The following is a 24,947-nucleotide window of genomic DNA, read 5'->3' as shown; positions in this document are numbered from 1 at the left end:
ATGACAGAGACAGAGACCCTGAACTTAAAAAAATGTATATGTTACAACTTGGGACTGAAATATTTGTTTGTATGTTAATAGTTTGTAGCATTTAAGATAATATGACATATTACAGAAATTTGACAGATTTGCTTTGAAATGCTAATTTGAAACATGTAATTTTTTTTTTTTTTGAGATGGAATGCACTGGTGTGATCTCGGCTCACTGCAACCTCCACCTCCTGGGGTTCAAGTGATTCTCCTACCTCAGCCTCCTGAGTGGCTGGGATCACAGGTGCCCACCACCATGCCCAGCTAATTTTTGTATTTTTACTAGAGATGGGGTTTCACCATGTTGGCCAGCCTGGTCACGAACTCCTGACCTCAAGTGATCTGCCCACCTTGGCCTCCCAAAGTGCTGGGATTATAGGCATGAGCCACCACACCCAGCCTAACATATAATTTCTTTTAGAACTGTTATTTTAAGGCCAGGCGCGGTGGCTCAAGCCTGTAATCCCAGCACTTTGGGAGGCCGAGACGGGCGGATCACGAGGTCAGGAGATCGAGACCATCCTGGCTAACATGGTGAAACGCCGTCTCTACTAAAACATACAAAAAAAAAAACTAGCCGGGCGAGGTGGTGGGCGCCTGTAGTCCCAGCTACGCGGGAGGCTGAGCCAGGAGAATGGTGTGAACCTGGGAGGCGGAGCTTGCAGTGAGCTGAGATCCGGCCACTGCACTCTAGCCTGGGTGACAAAGCAAGACTCCATCTCAAAAAAAAAAAAAAAAAAAAAAAAAGAACTGTTATTTTAAGTTGGATCTGTAAGATAGTTTAAGTTTCAAAACAATATTGCGATGTTCAAAAAAACTTGGGTTTCAGCATTTTTTTTTTTTTTTTTTTTGGAGACAGAGTCTCGCTCTGTTGCCAGGTTGGAGTGCAGTGGTGCAATCTCGACTCACTGCAACCTCTGCCTCCTGGGTTCAAGCGATTCTCCTGCCTCAGCCTCCCAAGTAGCTAGGATTACAAGTGTGCACCACCATGCCCAGTTAATTTTTATATTTGTAGTAGAGACCGGGATTTCACCATGTTGGCCAGGATGGTCTTGATCTCCTGACCTTGTGATCTGCCCACCTTGGCCTCCCAAAGTGCTGGGATTACAGACATGAGCCACCACACCTGGCCCAGGTTTCAGCATATTTTTAAGTTTAGTTTGTTAGATTTATAAGAGCTACTTAAGGACTTGGGAAGGTATAACGTGTTAGGGTATTAATTTTATCCTGTTAGGCATTTGAAGTGCTTATAAAGTAAATTGAATATGTTAAATTGATAAATGCAGTTTAAAGTGTTACAGGAGTAATCTGAACAATGATTCCCCATAGGGGTGAGGATTGACCTGAAAAGGGGCTCGAGGGTACTTTCTAGGGTGATAGAAATGTTTTATCTCTTGATTGAGCTGTTGGTTATCAAAATCCATTAAACTGTCCCTTAAGATCTATGCATTTCTTTGCATGTAAATTTTACCACAATTTAAAAATATGTGTGTAGGAACTTAATCAGCTAATTTATAGACAGAATTGATTGTTTAATGGAGTTGAGTCTATTCAACTTGAGTTAATCAAACATTGATTCAAGGACCCCCTGAGAGTGATCATTCTTGGTTTCATAAAATTTATTAGACGTATGAATAGAATAATGAGATCATAATTTGAATTTAAAAGCTTAAGGGAAACTACATAGTGAATTGTTGACATAGATGCAGTTCTTGAACAAAAATCTTGATGGTCTGTAAGTCCATGTCTATTCCTTCTCCTAGTTGGTTGGACTCCTGGGGAAGTAGGATAGTCTTCCTAGTATGCTGCATTTAGCATGAAGCACTTGACTATTGGTGAGTGAATGGAACACCTCTAGAGGCCAACTACGTCATCCTTCTGTCCTCCTTGTAGCACTAGTTCATTTGCATAGGTCAGCATATCCGATAAACTCACACCTTGAAGGGCAGAAAGGACACTTCTTGAGAAGACTGTACACAGGACAGTGTTTCTATGACAGCAAACCTCGGTAGCCACAAATCCCTGGAGGATCAGTAATGCTAGTGCACACAAGGAGCTCTCTCCCAGCCTGAGGGCTCTGCCACCCAGGTAGGGCTAAGAGGCTGGAGTTGACAAAGGGAAGTCAAAAATGGGAGAGCTGTCCATCAGGGGTGTTGCTGAGCCCTGAATAGAGATCGAGGTGGGTCTGTCTCTCCCCCTTATTTTAAACCTGTACCTTTCCTTTTATTCTCTAGGATACCTTCTCTATCTTTTCTGGTTTGCAAAAGAAAAAAAATCGTTAGATAGCCACTTTGAATCAGGCTTGGAAAAACACTTATAAATAATAATTCCACACATGTAAGATGGCTAGTCAACCTAGGTCTGAAAATGACTTAACAGGAAAACATTTTCAATATCAATCTCTCATGATTCCCAAACACACACACACACACACACACACACACACACACTCACAAACTCACCACAACTTCAAAATTAGCAACCAAAAGACATCTAAATGCTGTGATCTTTCCTTTTCTCTTCCAGATCAGATTAGCTTTGCTCTTCACTGTCCTTTTGTCAAAGCCCCTCCTTCATATTTGGCATGAAACCTTCCTCAGCTACTCACACAGTAATTGCCTCATTTCTCAAACTCTCTAGAGTCACATCATCCAATCAAAGTACTGTGTAATGTGAGCCACATATGTAATTGAAAAATTTTCAAGTAATCACATTTTTTAAGTAAAAATAATCAGGTAAAATTAATTGTACTAATACATTTTATTTGACCCAATATATTTCAAATGTTATGTCAACATGTAATCAATATAAAAATGATTAATGTATGTATTTCATATTCACAGCACATCTCAATTCAGACTAACTGTATTTCAAGTGCTCAAAACCGCAAGTGGCTAGTGGTGGCCATATTGGACCACAGAGCTCTAGAACTTCTGTAGCCCATGGTTTAGCAGTTAATTATGTGTGCACTTGGCATGTTCGCTGCTTATTCTCTAGTGAAGTCATTCTCTCTAGCAGGCCAAGTTTTGTTTATACCACAGGTCCTAGCATGGTGCTTTGCGCATTGGGGGCACTCAACAAATCCCTAAGATTTGCTTCATAAATGATCCCTATACACTGATAGCATCTTCCTCATTCATGGAATAACAAGAATGACCTCATCTCCTCTCACTTTCATTCCTTAGCTACTAACACTGTTGCAAAGATCTCTGGAAACCAGAAACTTTGGTCACCTATACCTTAAATGGAGAGAGAAGTAAAACTTGCTACTGAGAAGCAAGGACTGCCTAGAAGTTTTAGTTTGCTGGCAGAGTCAAAATAAGCACTGAATGAAGATGTGTGTGGTTCCCAGTTTTATAAATAGGTTTTACAAGAGGAGAGTGTTTGCTTCTTTGTTTTTGATGCCAAACATTTCTTCTTTTAGCATGTTATCTGAAAGTAATGATGCCAAAGGGATGATATGCCAGAAAAAGATGGTTTGTGTCCAGTTCTTTCATATGCCAGGCATAACCTCCAATTAATCTGAATGAAAGAGTGGGTGCCCATGCAGACAATGCCAACAAATGCCCCTGTAGAGAGGACACATACAGATGCCAACCTGAAATCGGGCACTGGCTACTGAAACAAAGGATTGCTTTAATTTTTGTGGAATAAACTATTTTTTCCCTCTGCTTTTCATGAAGTGGCCCTAAAGAATTCCTCTTGTTTGTGGTCTCGAAAAAATTAGAACTATGCCAATGAGGCCTGCCTTTAAGGGTTCTATTAAACAATAAGAAGGCTTTGTTATTGGCAATAAAATTAAAGCAAGCAGTGTTTCCATTACCTGGCAGGCTGCCCTCTCCCTTCCCACAACCCCAACCCTGATCCTGACAAACCTCAGCAGACCATTCTGTTTCCCAGGTAGGAAGGTTAGATGGCAACATCTGTCAGGTTTGTGTACAGAAATATAATTGACCTTAATGATAATGTATAAAGAGCGAGAGACGCCACGGGGGGAGGGGGGAGGAAAAAATGGGGGTGGGGAGAGAGAGGGATGCTTCTCCAAATAATCTTTAACTCAAGCTTTAAAAATGTCAAGTTTACTGCAGAGGCTTCAAGTTCTCAAACCATTGTTCCAGAAAGAAAATAATAATTTCACAATGAGTTGAAATGATGGAAGTGAGGGGTCATTAGATAAGGAAATATACATTTTAGTCTGACACACTAGATGTCATGTGTTTTCTTTTTCAGGGAACTTTGCCTACCATTGCTCAAACTTAGACCCACTTACAGTCAGTTGCAAATGAATGCTTGTAGGTAGATTGTGGCCCTGAAATCAGGAATGACCAAGGCTAGTACAGAAAGCACTGTCAGATGCAAATTCTGTTTAGCCTCACAGTTAGTCAAAAGTCATTGGAACTGAAAACTTGGATGACTGTGATGCCAGCTCTCTCTGTCCTCCATGAGAGCTCAAAATGGTCATATTGTAGTCTCCTCTAGTGTAAGAGCTCTCCTACAGCTGTCAAGGCCATACCCATATACCACTCACAGGTCCTATCTCCCTGGCCTGGGAGCTTTTTCTGCCCCTCCCAGGACCAACTAATTCCAAAGGGGAGTTAATGCCTACCTTCCCCCAACAGCTTTCAACCAGCTCCTGATGGGAGATGTTAGATAAATACTCTGCTTCTTCCTCATTAGCTGGAATGTTCTATACTGTTTCCCAGAGTTGCCCACTGGGATTAATCTCCAGTTGCCCAAGGTGGTCTTGGTAAGTCACACTTTACTGGCTTCATAGTTGTCCCTGTTTCACTTCCTACCCGGTACCGGTGTTTTCTGACAACAATTTGACCATCCATTATTGTCTCATATCCTTCTCAGGGAGGATAGAACTGCCAACCATGTCTAAAATGAAATGATAGCACAAGTCTCTTTTTCTAGTCATGGCTATCGCTCACATGTTCAATTTCTCTAAACTTAAATCTGTTTCATTATATTTGAGTAAACATACATATGAAACACCGGACATCAAAAATATTTAAAAATCAGTCTACTCACCTCCTGATATTCTAGAATGACAACAACAGGGCAAGATATTTCATAGATATCACTTGTGGATGCATCACGAAGGCAGAACAAAGCTTAACATTTTCCAGTTGTACCTCCCAGTTAAGTTCTATCAGTGGCGTAGTCATGTGTACTTCACTCACTGTATGGAATACCAAAGAGCAGAAACCCAATCTTCGTTTTCCAGAACTTTGCAGGAGCAGATGGCTTCTATATCTGAGTAACTGAAGCCTGAAAAGGGGTCCAACTCAGTATTTTTCCAGTACATCACTTTTCAGGAATCATGGCACAACAACTAAAAGGAATGCCACTTAATGAGAAATAACATGTAAGATTGAAAGTGATTAAGGTAAAGTCATAGAGTAGAGGTTTCCTCTTTCCATTAGAAATAACTTCCCTTCCCTGAAACACGTCACCTCCATCTTTCCTGGCACTCCATTAATGGTCATCTTCTAAAAGTTATTGTCTACCCTCTGACCACAACATCAAATGCCAAACACATTTGTTGAAAATTATTTAATAGAAATTGCTACTTTTCAGAAACTTTATGAAAAAGATGTGATAGAGACAAACACCCGTGGCAGGTTAGTAGATTTCTTTTCATTCAGTGTGCCCAGCCCAAACGGAAGGGTGTGAAGCATTTGTTTTATAAAGTGTGTAATTAATAAGAGAAAGGAAGGGAGGAGTTTATTGTTTTCCAATGAATTATGAGCAACCCCTTCCATTCTGCTTCTTCATTTTGGAACTGCTTCTAACAAAGTTACCATCAAACACAAAAAGAAAAGACTGTGATATTGATGCCAAAAATATAAGATTGAAGTCAGTTGAGTGTAGCCTAGGAAAAACATTACAGAAGGAGTAACATTTATTATAATTGTGACAGAAGTCAGCAGGACATCATGGAGACAGTAAAAACCATACTGCAAGTATTTTGTCATTTTCAAATTGAAATTCCATTAATTTAGTACTTGTAGCTATTCATGCTTTAAAAGAAGAAAACTAATATTTATTGAGCATCTACTATGTACCAGATTGTTTACAGATATTTTCATCAAAAGTATGCAAATGAAGAAACATTCTCACAGAAATTTAACATATTTTTCATACCTGCAGTCCTTTGAATATAAAGTCCATGATTTTTCCTTTATGCCAGAGGTCAGCAAACTGTGATGCTCATGCTAAATCACACTGTTTTTGTAAGTAAAGTTTTATTGGAACACAGCCACGTCCATTTGCATCCATATTGTCTATGGCTGCTTTCACACTACAACAGCAGAGTTGAGTAGCTACAACAGAGACCGTCTGGCCCACAATGCTAAAATAATTACTATCTAGGCCTTTACAAAAAAAAAGTTTCCCAATTCCTGCTCTGTACCATGGAAGAATGTTCTCTACCCTTCTTTCCCCATCCAATTGCATCAGAAAGCAGCCTTCAAGGAACCCAGTTGGGATTTTGGGATTTAGAAGCAGCTTCAAAAATTCTGGAGTTAAGCCTCATGTTATAGCTTCCAAAGCTATTATTTTGATGATGTAGATGCATCAAAGTTTTGATTCATGCTAGAAAGTCCTCAGGTAACCAGCACAGGCTGACTGGTCCTAGAACCTCTAGTTTTAATTCTCTATGGACATTCCAGATAAAAAAAGTTTGTTAGCAATAGTGATCATTCACATTTATGTAGTAATTACTACATGCCAAGCATTTGTCAAGGGCTTTTCATGTATTCACTCATTTAGTTCTCACCACAGTCTAACCCAGGGGTTCTCAATCTTGGCACTAGTGGGATTTAGGTATGGACCTCTCACTGTTGTGGGGGCTGTCTTATGTGTTGTAGGATGTTTAGCAGCATCGCACCTGGTCTGCCAGGTAACAAGTGTTATTTTCCTTATTATGCAGGTAGGGAACTTGAGATATAGATAGTTGAAGTAAATGCCCAATAAGATACAACTAATAAGCAATAAAAACCTGGTATTTCAATCCCAGGAAGACTTCCTCAAGTCCCTGAGCCCCAAACCATTGCCTCCATTAGCCAGCCCTTGCTCCCTCTAAATTATTTTACCTGTTTGAAGATTTTTGCTTTACTGAAAAACTAACAGCGACATCAACAACATCGTGAATGGCCACGTTCTGTATGCTGCTATTGGAAGTAAAACTCCTTTATGTGAAGTTTCAAAGTTTTAGGCATTAGCAATGGCATTTTTTGCTAGGCAGTTTTATTGCCTTATTACAGTTGTATTTCATTTATAAGGAAGAATTTAATTGCTCTACTAACCACAGTGTGTTGCCATTTTTGATGGTGTCTTGCTATCTTGTCCAGCACTCAAACTTCATAATCTTAGAAACCTCAAGAAAAGAGGATTTATCATGAGGTTCCTGGGAGCTATTTTTTTTAGTCCCATAGCAAATTCCTGTCTGGATAGTTAATCAATATGTAGAATTGATCTCCTCTGGTCCAAATTATTTTCCACCATGTAACTATGCTAAAGCCTGGATTACATGTAGCTTCTAGTTATATCACTATATCACTACTATTATTTCTCACCAAAATCACTTTATGAAAGGATTCCATTTTTAATTTTTCTGAAAAAGCCTTTCTTGGAGTTTAAAAAGTTTTGATCAAAAATGTTAAATATTAAATTAACACATTAAACATTAAAAATATTGTCCTGTACTCTGATCTGTCCTCCAAAGGACCTCAGGAGCCAGGCCATTCTCTCTCTCTCATTCACTTGAGCCGGGTCCACAAGTATTTGACTTTGGTGTGAAAGAGTTTCAGGGTGAAGATTACATATAAACATATCAGATGAATTACGGTAATACTGTCTGCTGTTACTCAATTCTCCTTGGCTCAGCTTTATATACAGACTGAAGTATTAGAATCCCTTTCATTGTTCCTCTGGCAGCTCTAACTTTTGCCCCAGAGTCTGGAATGTTCATCACAGCTGTCTTTGGCAATAAAACCCAAAGCACCCTCATATCCTCATATTTCTTTTTGCACCTGGTCAGTGGTACACAGCTGGGTGTAGAGCCCACTTGCATACAGTTTTCTCCCTGTACCCTCATCCACAGGTCAAATATCAGCTTATATAAAGCTCTGTTTTGTTTCAGTTGCTTCAGCCTTGGGCAAATTGGAATTAACTCCTCCAATGTTTTTCCTTTGGAGTGAGATGGGATGGTTATGCCACATTATGTAGTACCACTAACCCCTTCAAATTTGGATGCAGACTCAAAATTACATATTCTTAGTTATAGAGAAAAGTCCTTTTGAGTCTAAACAATAACAAGAATGTCAACCTAGCATCATATATAAAAATGTTTCAGCCTTTCTCAAGGTCACCTTAATTCGTGACCTTGGAATGGAAGGTCACATTTATTCACTGTGGCATGAAACAGCTTTTGTTTTTGCCATGAGGCTGAATCTAGGCAAATTTGTAAATTAGATATTTGTCTTTTAAACTCCCAGTCTCCTTGGTAATGGTTTCAAAGATGGCAAGGTTCAGAATCTTAAACTAAAGGGGTCACGGTTTGATGGTGCAATTTCAAGAGTGCAGTAATGGTGGGCCAGGGTGGGAGAGGCATCTGGATTGCACAACTCAAGGGGTCTACCATTCTTGCGGAATTCAAAGTGAATAGTAGCCTCCGGATTTGTGCAACCTTCTTCTCAATACCCAGAAATAGAATATCCTGTCTCCAACACATTGGGGTTATCCTCTCCCAAGCTTACTTCAGTGTCTCCGTCTGTGTACAAGTAAGAAGTGATATATCAAGTCAGTGTGTCATTTTCACAACAGGAATTATAAGGCTGTATTCTGAAAGTCTATGGATGGCTAACTTATTTCAATAAAGCACTGCAAAATGAGAAAATGAGGGTTTCTAAAATGCATGCTAGTTCAATTTCACCTGTGAGAACTGACCAGATATTTTTTTCCTTCACTGATGCTCCATCCTAAGTGTTCCAAATATTTCTAAAGATTTCAAGCCCACACATGTCTGAAATCTAATGATGTTTATACTCTGCACTGAACATCTCATTTTGCAGTTGAATACAAGTCAAATTAAAAGAGCCAGTTTTTAGAAATAATACTTAAATACCACTTACAGACTGCTAAAGAGCATTTCACAGACACCTAGTCCAATTTCTAGTATATGTATGTAACTAAATCCCTTTAATGTTTATACGTATTTGAGAAGGAAAAAAATAATTGTCCTCTTTACCCCACCCGTTCCTCAAAACAGTGTAACACTATTACACCATAAAACTTAACAGGGAGACTTTGGGCGTTGCTAGCCAAGTGCTCTCGAGAAAATAGCTAATCCATTTATGTCATCATTAACTAATCTGGGGAATGATTATGCGTAACTGCATTTCTAGAAAGGGAAGGTAAACTGTGCACCCAGTGGCAACTTACATGGGACTGCAACTGATTATTGGTGCCAGATATGAGCATTAATGAAGCCGGGTGACCCTCAATGCTGAATTCCATCTCAGGACTAGGCAGGCCAGATATGATTGTTTTGCTTCTACATTCACATCATTATTCAGCTTTGTAATGTCTCTTTCATTAGACTGTAAAGGATCAGAAAGTCATTGTCAGAGAGAAGCAGCAATATTACCCTAGGAATAGGAGAAAGTGGGTCAGCAACTCCCTACAGGCAAGACTGATGGGGAGAAGATGCATTTCAAGATGCAAAAGAAAACTGTGACTCTAAATGTAGAGAAGGTGTGTGCTGAGCAGATGGGTGAGGCCAAAAATGAGATGAGGCGAAAATGACTGAGTTTCTCATACTGGTGGGCTGATGTGATATTTGCTTATGAGTGTACTTGAGGTGAGAAAAAACCATAGTTTCGAGGAGCCTGGCCTGAGATCTCGGCTCACTGCAACCTCCGACTCCTGGTTTCAAGTGGTTCTCCTGCCTCAGCCTCCCAAGTAGCTGGGATTATAGGCATGCACCACCACACCCAACTAATTTTTGTATTTTTAGTAGAGTCGGGGTTTCATCATGTTGGCCAGGATAGTTTCAATCTCTTGACCTCATAACCCGCCGGCCTTGGCCTCCCAAAGTGCTGGGATTACAGGCATGAGCCACTGCGCCCGGCCAGGAAGGCCTAATTTTAAACTGTATTTTGTCCTGAGAAGTCAAGTGCCCCATTTCCAGTGTGGTCCAAAGGCAGGAGACAGTAATTACCCACCACTGGGCATCATTCCTAATGATCTTCATCTCACTCTTCCCCTTAGTTTAGGGGCCAAGGAGGAGACTGATGGCACAAAAGTGGAAGTGTGAGTACTGGAAAGAAAAGTTTGAACTTGTTTTCTGCATCCTTAAATTGGCGCTCCTCAGAGCACTTTCATCAGCCACAGTGATTTCTGAATCAAAAGATGTGAATCAGAAATGAAAGCAAAAATCATAACCAGGAGCTGCTAGCTTCCAAACCAAACCTGGGAACTAGAAACACCAGAACATAACTGCAAGTAACCAATAAACCCTGCCATATTTGAACTAATAGAAATTAATGAGAAAGTCCAATCAAATCATTAATTCTTTGTTTAAGTGACACATGAAACAGCAAAACTGTGGAAAACTTCTTTGTAGTAGAAAAATCTTTGAAATATAGAATAGTATTTAACTTGTTTTATTGTACCTTTTGGAATATAAGAATACTAGAGTTACAAGAATTTGGAAATTCATGAAAGTAGAAAACAAGATTCAACTTTCCTGGTTTCAAAAGGAAAGCTAAATCTGTATTCTCTGAAAGATCTAGGAAAAATACTTGGCCTAAAATGAATAGATCCTGTTCCCAAATTTCTAGGATTTTACATTTTGGGGTGACGGTGATTGTGATATCAGTGTTCTCAAAACACATTTGCCTCAACAAAGAGGATTTCAGCCCACTTTTTTGGTAAAGCAAACCTATCCATTCTGTAAATCAAATAGCCAAAATTTGGATTAAATTGAGCCCCATATTACAGTGGCAACTGGGATACTTTTTCTACTATGCAGTAACTCAAATCCCAATGATTGTGAGAGTGAAATGGATCCTAAACTAAATCATAATCTGTTTACAAAATCCCTTCTCAATGCAGACAACAGTACCTCAGATTTGTCAATGGCTTCATAAGTTTAGGTGTTTCTTCATATATTGTTTCATGTATTCACCGCAATAATTCCACATGGCTGAGAGAGCAGAAATCATTCAGCTCATTTTACAAATAGGAAAACTCACAAGTGGAGATAGCCTAAGATTTTCCTAATGTCACCATGTGGATATATTACACACCACATTTCATCTCACAGCCCCTACTCTAAAATTAGCAGTGGGGTCTCACTGGACTTAGTCAAAGTCGGAAGAGCTTGAAGTGTGGAATATGTTAGTGACAACAGTAAAACTTGAGGACCTCACAATGTGGTCAATTGATTTTCGACAAAGGTTCTCAGACACTTCAATGAAAGAAAGAATAGTCTTTCAAAAAATTGTGCTGGCCGGGCGCGGTGGCTCAAGCCTGTAATCCCAGCACTTTGGGAGGCCGAGACGGGCGGATCACGAGGTCAGGAGATCGAGACCATCCTGGCTAACACGGTGAAACCCCGTCTCTACTAAAAAATACAAAAAACTAGCCGGGCGCGGTGGCGGGCGCCTGTAGTCCCAGCTACTCGGGAGGCTGAGGCAGGAGAATGGCGTGAACCCGGGAGGCGGAGCTTGCAGTGAGCTGAGATCCGGCCACTGCACTCCAGCCTGGGCGGCAGAGCGACTCTGTCTCAAAAAAAAAAAAAAAAAAAAAAAAAAAAAAAAAAAATTGTGCTGAGACAACTGGCTATCCAAAGCAAAAGAATAAAGTCAGAAGCCTACCCTCACACCATACACAAAACTGACCTCAAAATGACTCATAGACCTAAATATAAAATATAAAACTTATAGAGGAAAACAGAACAGTAAGTCTTCATGACCTTGGGATAGGCAATGGTTTCTTAGGTACAACAACAAAAGCACAAGTAACAATAGAAAAGTAGATAAATTGAACTTCATTAAAATTTAAAAATGTTTTGTGCTTTAAAGGGTATCATAAAGAAAATGCAAAGGCAACCCACAAAACAGGAGGTAATATTTGCAAATCAGATATTTGATAAGGGACTTGTATTCTGAATATGTAAAGAAATAATACAATCTAGTAATTAAAAGACAAATGATCCAATTACAAAAGGAGCAAAAGATCCGAATAGTCATATCTCCAAAGTAGATACACAGCTGTCCAGTAAGTACATGAAAAGATGGTCAGCATCATTAGCCATCAGGAAAATGTAAGTCAAAACCACAGTGAGATACTACTTTACACCCACTACGATGAATAAAATTAAAAAGACAGACAATAACAAGCATTAACAAGGATGTGGAGAAATTGGAACCCTCATGTATTTCTGATGGGAATATAAAATAATGCAGCCACTTTGAACAATAGCTTGGCAGTTCCTTAAAACATTAAACACAGTTATGCAACCCAGCAATTCCACCCCAATATCAAAGAAAAATGAATATATATTGGCACACAAAAACTTGTACATAAATGTTCATATCAATATTATTTATAGCAAACAAAAACTAGAAACATCAGTGTGCATCTATTAAAGAATAGATAAACAAAAAGTGGTCTATTCATACAATGAAATATTATTTGGCATAGAAGGGAATGAAGTACTGATAAATGCTACCACATAGATGAACCTTGAAAACATTATGCTAAGTGAAAGAAGCAAAACAAAAAGGATTATGTATTATTTTATTCCATTTGTATGAAATGTCCAGAACAGGCAAATCCATAAACAGACAGAAAGTAGGCTAGTGGTTGCCTCGGGCTGGAGCTGGGGCAGGTAGGGAAAATGTGGAGTGACTGCACACATTATGGGTTTCTTTTCTGGGCACTGAAAATGTTTTAGGCTTAGATTATGATGACAATTGCACATGAAATCATCTGTGAATACACGAAAAACCACAAAACTGCACATTTTAAATGGACAAATTTTATGATATGTGAAATATATTCCAATAAGGCAGTTTTAAAAAATCAATTCCTGGCCAGGTGTGGTGGCACACACCTGTAATCCCAGCACTTTTAAGAGGCCAAGGTGGGAGGATCACTTGAGCCCAGGAGTTTGAGACTAGCCTGGCAACATAGCAAGACCTCGTCTCTACAAAAAAATACATTTTTTTAAAATTTAGCCGGGAGTCATGGCATATGCCTATAGTCCCAGCTATTCAGCTATTCAGGAGACTGAAGGGGGAGGATTGCTTGAGCCCAAGAGGTTGAGGATGCAGTGAGCCGTGATGGCACCAGTGCACTCCAGCCTGGGTGACAGAGAAAGAGCAAGACCCTGTCTCAAAAAAAATCAACTCCTTTCCTCCCTCCCCCTCAAATAAAACAATCCTTAGGACATAATTCTGTGTCTACACAGTCCTTGGAAACTCATCCATTGCCTGCATATCGAGTGATTGCTAGTAATAACTACTTGCTCCATTACGTTTTTGCCCTGTCTCTTCTTGGAAGGTCATTTTCCCTATTTATTTATTCAACAAATATTTTTTGAATGCCTATTTTGTGCCAGACATGGCACCAGGTGCTTGGGATAGATACCTTATTTAATACAATAGCTGAAGATCCCTGCGCATATGGAGCTTACGTTCTATCAGATTTACCTGGTATTCTCAAGTACAACTTATCTCTTCGGGTTTATTTCTAGTAGATACTTTTCAAGTCTGGGGTCTGACAAAGAAAAACTAGAGCTGGACAGTACTTAAAGCTGTAAAAACAGATTTTATTCAGGACTATTGTAGTAAGGGGAAAGAGACCTCAGTATAGAATGGGACTCAACTCCCAGTGTCATGTGGACCAGTGGGAATTTACAGCCAAGGAGCAGGGTGGTGGTAAGTGGATGGAAAATTACTAACAGGAAACATCAGGGGTAAGGGGGATTCTGGTTAAACCGATCTAAAAGGATTCTTGCTGAAGGTAGGCCAAGTTGATCAGACATTCCCCGGGGCATGGTGAAGGATGAAGAACCCAATCAGATACTGAGAGTGATCAGATATGGAGATGGAGGATTCTGGCTAAACCAACTCAGCAGGGTTCTTGCTAAAACTGGTTTACAAGGAAGTGCACAGAAGGGCCCAGGAGAAAGTTCAAGACTAAAGTTTGGTCAAGCAAAGAAGCTTTGTCAGTGCTACTTTCTAGAAATTTTACTTCCTCCATCATAATGTGCTTATGTTATCAATATGGTCCCATCCTTTTCATAACTCAGTTGTAGTTAGTTATTAAATTCAGTAGGAGGTCAAAAGGAAACACAAGAAATTTACTGAGTGTAAGTTTCAAGAAAATATGTCAATAGACAGCTAAATTTATTTGAGAAACCTCAAGGGGAACTAGAAATGATGACATAAAAGAACAATAAGAGAAATGAAGCCTAATGATTATCCTCCTTGAAATATTAGCCTGAGTTCTACATTTGTACTTCTCAGTCAATGCATTTTTAATTTTTTTCTTTGTTCATTAAACAAATACTTAGCAAATAACTCTGTCTGCTAAACTGATACAGGACATAATCTCATGGTTTACTGCAAATGGCCAATGACCATCTTCTCAATAAGATGTCTTGAGTAATCTCTATGTTGTGTCTGAACAATGATCATGAATAAAATTCAAGGAATCCTGGGCCTCTGGAAACAGGACATGGTTTCTGTGAACAGCCATCAGTGGATTTTTATCTTGAACTCATGACCCTACTTCCAGTTTATCTCATTCATAGAGAATGAAATTACTCCAGTTAAAGTCTTCCAAATCAAAAAGGCTAGGGACTGGGCCATGTCTCCTCCCTGAGATATGCTAGAATAATCAATGCCATTGTCATTCTTTGTAACATTGCAACTTCTCCTGCGGCTGTGTTAAAATAATAAACCTCATGCCTGCTATCTCCATCTCACACAGCTGTGGTTTCTGGGTTTCTGTTTGTGAATAAGCATTTCAGAATTGTCATGAGATGGAGGAAATAGCATGTGCAGAGTATTTCCCAGGCCTAGTTGCCAAGAATGAGCTAATTGTAAGCCTCCCTTGCATACGAGTCACAAAAACTTCAAATACAAGCCATTCTGTAATGATCCACCTTTCCATGTGAATGGTATTCTTTCATTGTAGAACCTTGATCTTTCAGAATTATACTAGGGGTATAATTTTAAATTATGTCATAAGATTAATAAACTATTGAACCATCTTTTGGTGCTTTATTTATGTTTTATAATGATTAGATACAAAATTGATGTTTGTATTTAAAAGAAATGTTAAATAAATGTGATACAGTCTTGCTACATTGCTTATGGAAAATTTGTCTAAAAGAGATTGATAGTAATCTGTCCTCCATAAAAGAATAATATTGGTTGTTTTTTTAACTTACATTTTTTGTGTTTAACAGGAAAAATTTGATACTTTTTTAAAGTATAAAAGCAGGAATTGCAAATATATTTCACATGACACATCAGTTTCCAACTAATTGGTAATGGCTATGTACATATTATGTTAAAGATTCTGCAGCTGAGTCTAGCTTAGTACAAAAGACTGCTGTCACTGGATAATAATGTTTTCCAAGGATGCAAGATAGGAAGTGGCCATGTAAGTCCCATATTTGCCATCCCTGCATAATCAAAGAGTTAACATTTAAAATATCTTTTCCGAGATTACTAGAAACATCCTAGTGTACATTAAAAGTAGCATTTAACTGAAAACAAAGGCCAAATTAACACTTACCATTGTACTTATCCTGTAGGTCAATGCATCACGTCAAGAAGCCAAATTGACAGAGGAGTGTGATCTTCTTATTGAGATCATTCAGCAAAGACGACAAATTATTGGAACCAAGATCAAAGAAGGGAAGGTATGATTTCTAGGGCAGAAGATTTCATATTCCATACCTGGAGAAAATAATTCCTAATATATTCCAGGGGCTTCGGAAATGTTGAGAACCCTCTTTTTCTATACATTCTATAATTCCCTCTTAAGTCTTTAAGACTTAGTTAAAAGGCCTTTGCTTGGCGGCTTTTTCTCCATCCTTTTCTTTGTACTATGGTCTCCTGTGAAGACCTGTGATACAAGGGCTGCTCCGTTGCCCAGCGCCAGGAGGTAGCATAATGGTCTTGTCTATCATAGCCATTGTTTTCTATCTCACTTGTCTATGAGAAGGTGGGTTCTGTGGAGGCAGAGTTCATTTTGTATTCATTGTGATATCCTCGCAACTAGCATAGCATTACATAAATTAAAAATGAATCTGACTTTATTTATAGAAATTATGAAGTACTTTCCCATGTTTTTGAGGAAATGTATACAGATATAACTTCATGGTCCCAAAACCCCTGTGGTTTCACTATATCATATACTCCATTGCGGATATAGTAATGGTAGTACTTATTTTCTAATGTTTCTATGTTTTAATTTCCTATTGTTCCATAGCAAACTATATTTTTAAGATAAATTTACATACATTCTTTATAGCCAGTTTCTTATTTATTCAAAATTCATTCACAAACTGTTGGTCACTTTAGAACCCATCAATTTATTCTATTTTAAAATTAGTCATGTTTTTATTGAAATACTTATGATCCTTTTTATTTTACCCAATTCTCTGCCACATTCAAGGATAATTTTTTTCTTTCTTTCTTTCCTTCCTTCCTTCCTTCTTTCTTTCATTCGTTCTTTCTTTCTTTCTTTCTTTCTTTCTTTCTTTCTTTCTTTCTTTCTTTCTTTCTTTCTTTCTTTTTTGACAGTCTTTATCTGTCACCCAGGCTGGAGTGCACTGGCGCAATCATGGCTCACTGCAACTGCCGCCTCCCAGGCTCAAACAATCCTCCTGCCTTAGCCTCCTGAGTAGCTGGGACTACAGACATGGGCCACCACACCTGGCTAATTTTTATATTTTTTGTAGAGACAGGGTTTCACCATGTTGCCTAGGCTGGTCTCGAACTCCTGGGCTCAAGCAAGCCACCTGCCTCTGCCTCCTAAAATGCTGGGATGACAGGCACGAGCTACTGTGCCTGGCCAAGGATAATTTTTCTAAGGATTTTTAAAAATAGAAGCATTTATTTATGATCCAATAAATTCATGCATTTCTATCATTGTTCATAGCTGTACTTTAAAACAAAATATGTATAATTAAAACATACTAGCAAGTTTTAAGTGAAACACAGAGATAACCATGGCTAATGTAAGTGGTTTTCTCTGTTTTCCACAAAATTTAACAGGTATCTTTTAATACTGTACAATGTTTTACATTACTCTGTCTATATAGATTACAAAATATTTATACACATAAATTATTAAAATGATCTGAAAAAATAGTGAAATCAAATAGTTATTGATGCTGGTATTGTAGATTAACAGATTAACATGAAATTATTCCCTGGCCAAGGACTCACATGTGCTGAAAAGCTACTTTTCCCCACATACTAATTGTCCAATTTAGAAGAGCACTAAGTGTCCATCTGGAATCCTTACAGGATATATTTCCTCTTCCATCACCATCGTGCATCACATGTGCACATCTCTTAATTCCAGAAATATTCCAGGTTCTCAGACACATGGCCACCTGAAGTACAGTCAGAAGTAATTATTCATATGCATACAGAAGGTAATTTGCTATCTTTACATGGTTGCATGCAGAGATTAGCTCTCAATACACATATTAGTTTATTTTCATTTTTAATTTTAAATTGACCAACAGTTATATATATTTATGGGATACAAAGTGATATTACAATTTATGGATGAAATATGGAATAACTAAATCAAGCTAATTAACATATCATCATCTCAAAGCCTTTTTTTGTGGTGAGAACATTTGAAATTTACTTGCTTAGTGATTTTGAACTGTACAATAAGTTATCATTTATTTGCTGTTTTCACCATGCCGTGCAATAGATCTCAAAGTAAAAAATAAATAAATAAATATATATATATATAATTTTTTTAAAAAAGCACTTACTCTTCCTCTCTAATTGAGGTTTCGCACCTTACTCTTACTAGTTTCTTATGGCTGCAATAACAAATAACCATAAACTTGGTGGCTTTGAGACAACATAGATTTATTATCTTAGTGTGCTGAAATTCGGAAATCCAAAAATCGATCTCACTGGGTTAAACAAAATTGACAGTCAAGGTTTTGACAGTGCTGTTTCTTTCTGGAAGCTCTAGGGGAAAATCCATTTTTTCTTGCCTTTTCTAGCTCTTACAGGTAGCCTGCATTCTTTGGCTCATGGTCTCTTTGCATCAATCTGACCTCTCTTCCCATCCTCATGTCTTCTCTGACATAGGCCTTCCTGCCTTCCTCTTATAAGGACCCTTGTGACTACATTGGGATTACCTGGATAATTCAGGGTAACATCCCTATCTCATGATCCTTAATCATGTCTGTAAACTCCCTTTTGCCATGTAAGTAACATATTCAAAGATTCCTGAGATTAGGATGTGGGCAGCATTGAGGATCCTTATTCAGCCTACAAGGGCACTCCACCACAACTTCCTGGCTAGCTTGCCTTCCCTTCTCTTACTTAGCTTGGACTTCCCACCACCAGGGTTTCTCTCATGAGCTAGATCAGAGTAGTGCAGGTGTCCCCAAGTTCCAGCCATAGTAATGCATGGAGTTTATGCTTTGGTGCACTCGTTCTACTCCAGATACATGTCAGTAATAAAGAACATAATAAAATGCAAAAGCAAAGAGATATAGCTGGACGAAAAACAAGATAAACATCTCCACGGGCCAGAAATGAGACAAAACTGAAAAGCCATGACTGTGGCTGAGGATACAGGCTACTGGGATTTGGTCTGGAAGAGGCCAAAGTAGCTTCGGCTTCAACTCCTGTGGATAAATAGTTCTTGAAGCTTTGGGGAAAGGACCTAGAAGTGCTCCAGATGGGATGAGGAATGGAAATCAGGCTCATTATTTGATGCCATGGGCTGTAGAAGGCTTCATGCTTCAGTCAAAAAGTATTGCCAACCTCTCCCTCGTATCATAGCTTTTAGCAGAGTCACATTGTTAGCTTAAAGCCTGTGTTCGCACTGTTTCTGATACCCACACAGAATAGGAGCACAGAGATAAGGATGGAATTCCTGAATAATGACCTCAAGGGCCAGGTGAAGGCAACTGGAAAACTATCAGAGCAGGGTAGGCTGAGCAAGGAGGGTGAGAGAGGAAAGAATTAGAAATTACTTCCCTTTAAAACTGAAACTCTTAAGTTTAATTTCAAAGTATATAAAGAAATCTTAAATTTCTAACATTCAGCCAGCAAAACCAGCAGACAACATTATCTTACCCCAGATAAAATTAACTTTATAGGAAAATAAGAAAAAGACTTTAAAAGAAGTAGTCTTAAGATGTTCAAAGAAAGAAATGAAGGAATAACTTCTCTTTCAAAAGAGCAAAAAAAGTGAAGCTACAAAAGAAGGAAATGAAATAAGAAAAAATATATAGGAAAGCAACAAATTAGCATATTGGGAGGGAAAAATGTAGATATTGAAATTAGAAAGATATCTAATCCAGCTGCAGTGGAAATTTGGAAACTGAGTTTTGGTCACCACCTTGGGAATGCCACAAAAAGCATTCTTTTATGTCTGAGTGACATTAAAGTTTGGCAAATGCCCACTGAGTTTGAACTCAAAAAATAGGAAAGTATATATGAAAACCTACGCATGGGGCATTTTTAAAATAATAATCATACACTTGGTTGAAAGCAAGTATTTCAGCAAATTTCAAAAACTGAATACCATAGAACCCTGCCTCTAAGACCACACACTGTATCTCATTAGATATTATCAACAATAAAATAGGCCGGGCACGGTGGCTCACGCCTGTAATCCCAGCACTTTGGGAGGCCGAGATGGGCAGATCACGAGGTCAGGAGATCGAGACCATCCTGGCTAACACGGTGAAACCCCGTCTCTACTAAAAAATACAAAAAACTAGCCGGGCGAGGTGGCGGGCGCCTGTAGTCCCAGCTACTCGGGAGGCTGAGGCAGGAGAATGGCGTGAACCCGGGAGGCGGAGCTTGCAGTGAGCTGAGATCCGGCCACTGCACTCCAGCCTGGGCAACAGAGCGAGACTCCGTCTCAAAAAAAAAAAAAGAGGCCGGGCGCGGTGGCTCAAGCCTGTAATCCCAGCACTTTGGGAGGCCGAGATGGGCGGATCACGAGGTCAGGAGATCGAGACCATCCTGGCTAACACGGTGAAACCCCGTCTCTACTAAAAAATACAAAAAACTAGCCGGGCGAGGTGGCGGGCGCCTGTAGTCCCAGCTACTCGGGAGGCTGAGGCAGGAGAATGGCGTGAACCCGGGAGGCGGAGCTTGCAGTGAGCTGAGATCCGGCCACTGCACTCCAGCCTGGGCAACAGAGCGAGACTCCGTCACAAAAAAAAAAAAAAAAAAACACAATAAAATAATAGTTTCTATAGTTTTTGGAAACTAAAATCTATTCATATATAAATATATCTTCACAGCAATATTTTTTTAATGTAGAAGTAAACCACAGTGAAAGAACTATAATATATCATAAGTAGTAAGCAGCAAAAAAGTATTTGAAGGCAAACTTACAGGCTTTAATTCTTTTGAAAAAGAGGCTGGGCACAGTAGCTCACACCTGTAGTCCCAACACTTTGGGAGGCCGAGGCAGGAGAGGATTGCTTGAGTCCAGGAGTTCAAGACCAGCCGGGACAACGCGGCAAGACCCTGTCCCCTGCTACCCAAAAAAAGATAATACTAAAAGTAAAAAATTAGCCTTCAAATAAAGCTAGAAAAAACACAACCGGATAAACCCAATGAAAGCAGAGGAAAGAAATAAAGGAAGAAAAGTAAATGAAAGAAAAACAGGAAACAAACAAGAACAGCTGTCAGCAAAGAACAACTCGCAGCCTAGTTTTAAAACATCTGTGAGTAAAAAAGTGCCTTTACCCCCATTTTTAAAAGGTTGTTTAAAAAGTAAAGAAAAACAAACAATATATGTATGACAGAGACAGTATGTGGTCTTCAAAGCCTAAAATATTGACTATCTGGTCCTCTACAGGAAAACTTTGCCAGCCCTTAATCAGGAGGAGTTTTACTTGTAAAAAATAATTAAAAAGACCAATCTGTAGTTAAGGTCGATGAAGGAAAAAAGAGTGTGGGGCCACATAAACAAATATGTCATAAATACAATACAGACTTTTTAAAACATAAGAAAATTGTGTAAATGTCTTCATGCCAATAGTTTGAAAACTTAGGTAAAGAAGTAGTAGAAAACTTGAATAAACCAAAAATTTAAAAGCAGAAGACATTTAATCATTCATTAAAAGTGTCCCTCAACTTGCATTTCTGTTCCAAAATGGCACCAGCCCCCCATAGTTTTATAGCTTACTTTAACAGAAGTTCCAGGAACTAATAATCTCATTCTCATATAAACTACTTCAGAAAATAGAAAAAGACATTTTATGTAGAGTGTATGTTCTTGATACCAAATACATACAACATTAAAAAATCGAGAGTGAGAGAATATCACTCATGTAGACACAAAAATTTTTTTTTAAATATGATAAAATGTAATCCATCAGTGTTTTATTAAACACATCAAAATAGCCTTTATTCCTATAACACAAAGATGGCTCAATTACAGAATATCTGTTAACAGAACCATGTTAACAGAAAACATACATATGATCCCAGAGTAGGAGAGATTTTTTTTTAGACCAAACATTTTTTTAAAAAAAGAGCCATAAAGCAAAGACTGAAACATTTGACATAGAATAAGAGCACAATACAAAAATAAATTTCATTTCAATATATTAGTAACAGCTGAAAATTGAAATTTTAAAAGAAATTCCATTTAAAACAGCTTCACGAATATGAAATACTTAATGATAAATCTAACAAAAGATGGGTGAGACTTGAAAGACCTTGAAAACTATAAAATATTGCTGAGAGAAATTAAAGACGACTTAAAAATGAAGCTATGTATTATGTTATGAGATAAAGACTCAGAACAGTTATGATTTCTGTTCTTTCCACATCAACCTGTAGAGTCAACATAATCTCAGTGAAAATTCCAGCAGGTTATTTTATAGAAATTGACAGGCTGATTCTAAAGTTCATATTGGAATACAAAGAATATAGCATAATCATTTAAAACTTTGAAAAATAGGCCGGGTGCAGTGGCTCATGCCTATAATCCCAGCACTTTGGGAAGCCGAGGCGGGCGGATCACAAGGTCAGGAGATTAAGATCATCCTGGCTAACATGGTGAAACTCATCTCTACTAAAAATACAAAAATAAGCCAGGCATGGTGGCGGGTGCCTGTAGTCCCAGCTACTTGGGAGACTGAGGCAGGAGAATGGCGTGAACCCGGGAGACGGAGCTTGCAGTGAGCCAAGATCGCGCCACTGCACTCCAGCCTGGGCGACAGAGAGAGACTCTGTCTCAAAAAAATAAATAAATGAATACATAAAATAAACTTTGAAAATAATAACAAAGTTGGAGAACTAACATCAGCTGATTTCAAGATTTATTATAAGGCTTCAGAAATCAATATAATGTGGTATTTGCATGAAGATAGACAAATAGATCAAAGGATCAGCAAAAAGACTTGAGAAATAGATTCATACATATATGGACAAATGATTTTCAGCAAAGATGCAAAGGCAATTTCAGTGGAGAAAGGATTGTCTTTTTAGTAACTGGTGCTGGAGCAATTGGATATCTATATGTAAGAATATGAAGTTTGATCCATACTTCACATTATTTACAAAACTTAACTCAAAATTGATTATATATCTAAATGTAAAAGGTAAAAGCTGTAAAACTTCTAGAAGAAAACATGGAGGAAATCTTGACCTTGGGTTAGGCAAAAATTCTTTACATACAAATGACAAAAGCATTATCCATAAAATAAAATAGTTATATGTTAGGTTTCATCAAAATTAAAAACCTCTTCAAAATGCACTGTTAAGAGAATGAAAAGACCAGCCACAAAGTAGGAGAAAATATTTACAAATTATTTATTTTAATAAAGGATTGTATCCAGAATATATAACAAATTCTCAAAACTCACTAATAAGAAAACAAACAAGCCTTTCACCAAAATGCATAAAAGATTTGAATACTTTACCAAAGAAGAGGTGTGGATGGTGTATTACTCAGGGTTCTCTAGAGGGACAGAACTAATAGGATATATATATATAGAGAGAGAGAGAGAGAGAGAGAGAGAGGAGTTTATTAAGTATTAACTTACATGATCACAAGGTCCCACAATAGGCCATCTGCAAGCTAGAGGAGCAAGGAGAGCCCATCTGAGTCTCAAAACTGAAGAACTTGGAGTCCAATGTTTGAAGGCAGGAAGCATCCAGCATGGGAGAAAGATGTAGACTGGGAGGCCAAGCCAGTCTTGCCTTTTCATATTTCTCTGCCTGCTTATATTCGCTGGCAGCTGATTAGATGGTGCCCACCCTATTAAAGGTGGGTCTGCCTTCCCCAGCCCACTGACTCAAGTGTTAATGTCCTTTGGCAACACCCTCACAGACACACCCAGGATCAATACTCTCATCCTTCAGTCCAATCAAGTTGACACTCAGTATTAACCATCACAGATAGTAAATAAGCACATGAAAAGATGATTCAGTATCATTAGTCATTAATGAAATGCAAAATAAATTTCAATGAGATACTGCTACCTACCTACTAGAATGATTAAAATTCAAAAGATGGTGCATACCAAGTGTTGGCAAGAATGTGAAAGAACCAGAGCTCTCACAAACTGCTGGTGGTGGGAATTAAAGTAGTACATGCTGGAAAGCTGGCAGTTTCTTAAGTAAGCATACACTTACCATATGATCCAGCCATTTAGGTATTTACCAAGAGAAAGGAAAGCTATGTCCATACAAAACTTGTAGGTGAGACTGGGCACGGTGGCTCACACCTGTAATCCCAGCACTTTGGGAGGCCGAGGCAGGCGGATTGCTTTGAGCTCAGGAGTTTGAGACCAGCGTGGGCAACATGGTGAAACCCTGTCTCTACAAAAAATACAAAAATTAGCCAGGTGTTGGTAGCTCACTCCTGTAATCCCAGCTACACAGGAGGCTGAGGCTGGAGAATCGCTTGAGCCCAGGAAGCAGAGGTTGCAGTGAGCCGAAATGGTGCCACTACACTCCAGCCTGGGTGATAGAGTGAGACCCTGTCCAAAAAAGAAAAAAAAAAAAAAAAAAAAGACTTGTAGGTGAAATTTCATGTTAATTTTACTTGTGATAGCCCCAAACTGGAAATGGCCCAAATGTCCATCAACAGATGAATGGGTAAACAATTTATGTCATAATCATACAATGAAATGCTCTTTGGTAATAAGAAGGAATGAACTAGTTACACTAGTTATAAATGCAACAACATGGATGGATCTCAGTATAATTAGGGTGCGTGAAAGAAGTCAGACAGAAAGTAGTATATTCTGTATGAGTACATTCATATGAAATTCAAGAAACGGCACTTTCTACTAATCTACAGTGACAAAAAGCAAATCAATGATTGCTTTTAGGGATGGGATGATAGGCAAAGATGGGCATAGTTAATTACAAAGGGGCAGGAGGAAATTGGGGGGCATGATATATATGTTTATTATCTTGACTGTGGTGACTGTTTCATGGGTGCATACATATTTGAAAAATTATCAAATTTGCACTTTATGTACTGTTTATTATATGTAAATTCTATCTCAATTCACCTGTTTATTAGACATATAAGTTGTGTATTACATAATGAAAAAGTCTTCAGAAATTAAAAGTAATGAACTAGGGTGATACGTATTAGCATGGACAAATCACAAAAACAGAAGCAAGTTT

The 24,947-nt window shown here is 38.4% G+C and overlaps 1 protein-coding gene across 11 annotated transcripts in view; it reads left to right on the top strand.

Annotated features, from left to right (window-relative positions):
- The window catches only part of MID1 (midline 1), a 389,100-nt gene that overhangs the window by 319,849 nt on the left and 44,304 nt on the right, over positions 1-24,947 (top strand). For all 11 annotated transcript variants that reach the window (XM_015443459.4, XM_074030121.1, XM_015443457.4 and 8 more), the window contains one exon: positions 15,875-15,982. In XM_015443459.4, the coding sequence (XP_015298945.1) occupies positions 15,875-15,982 (108 nt within the window). The remainder of the gene's footprint in view (positions 1-15,874; positions 15,983-24,947) is intronic.

This window comes from Macaca fascicularis, chromosome X (genome assembly GCF_037993035.2).
Source record: "Macaca fascicularis isolate 582-1 chromosome X, T2T-MFA8v1.1".
Taxonomy (NCBI): Eukaryota; Metazoa; Chordata; class Mammalia; order Primates; family Cercopithecidae; genus Macaca; species Macaca fascicularis.
The sequence above is the reverse complement of the archived record's forward strand: the minus strand, read 5'-3'. Positions and strand labels throughout refer to the sequence as shown.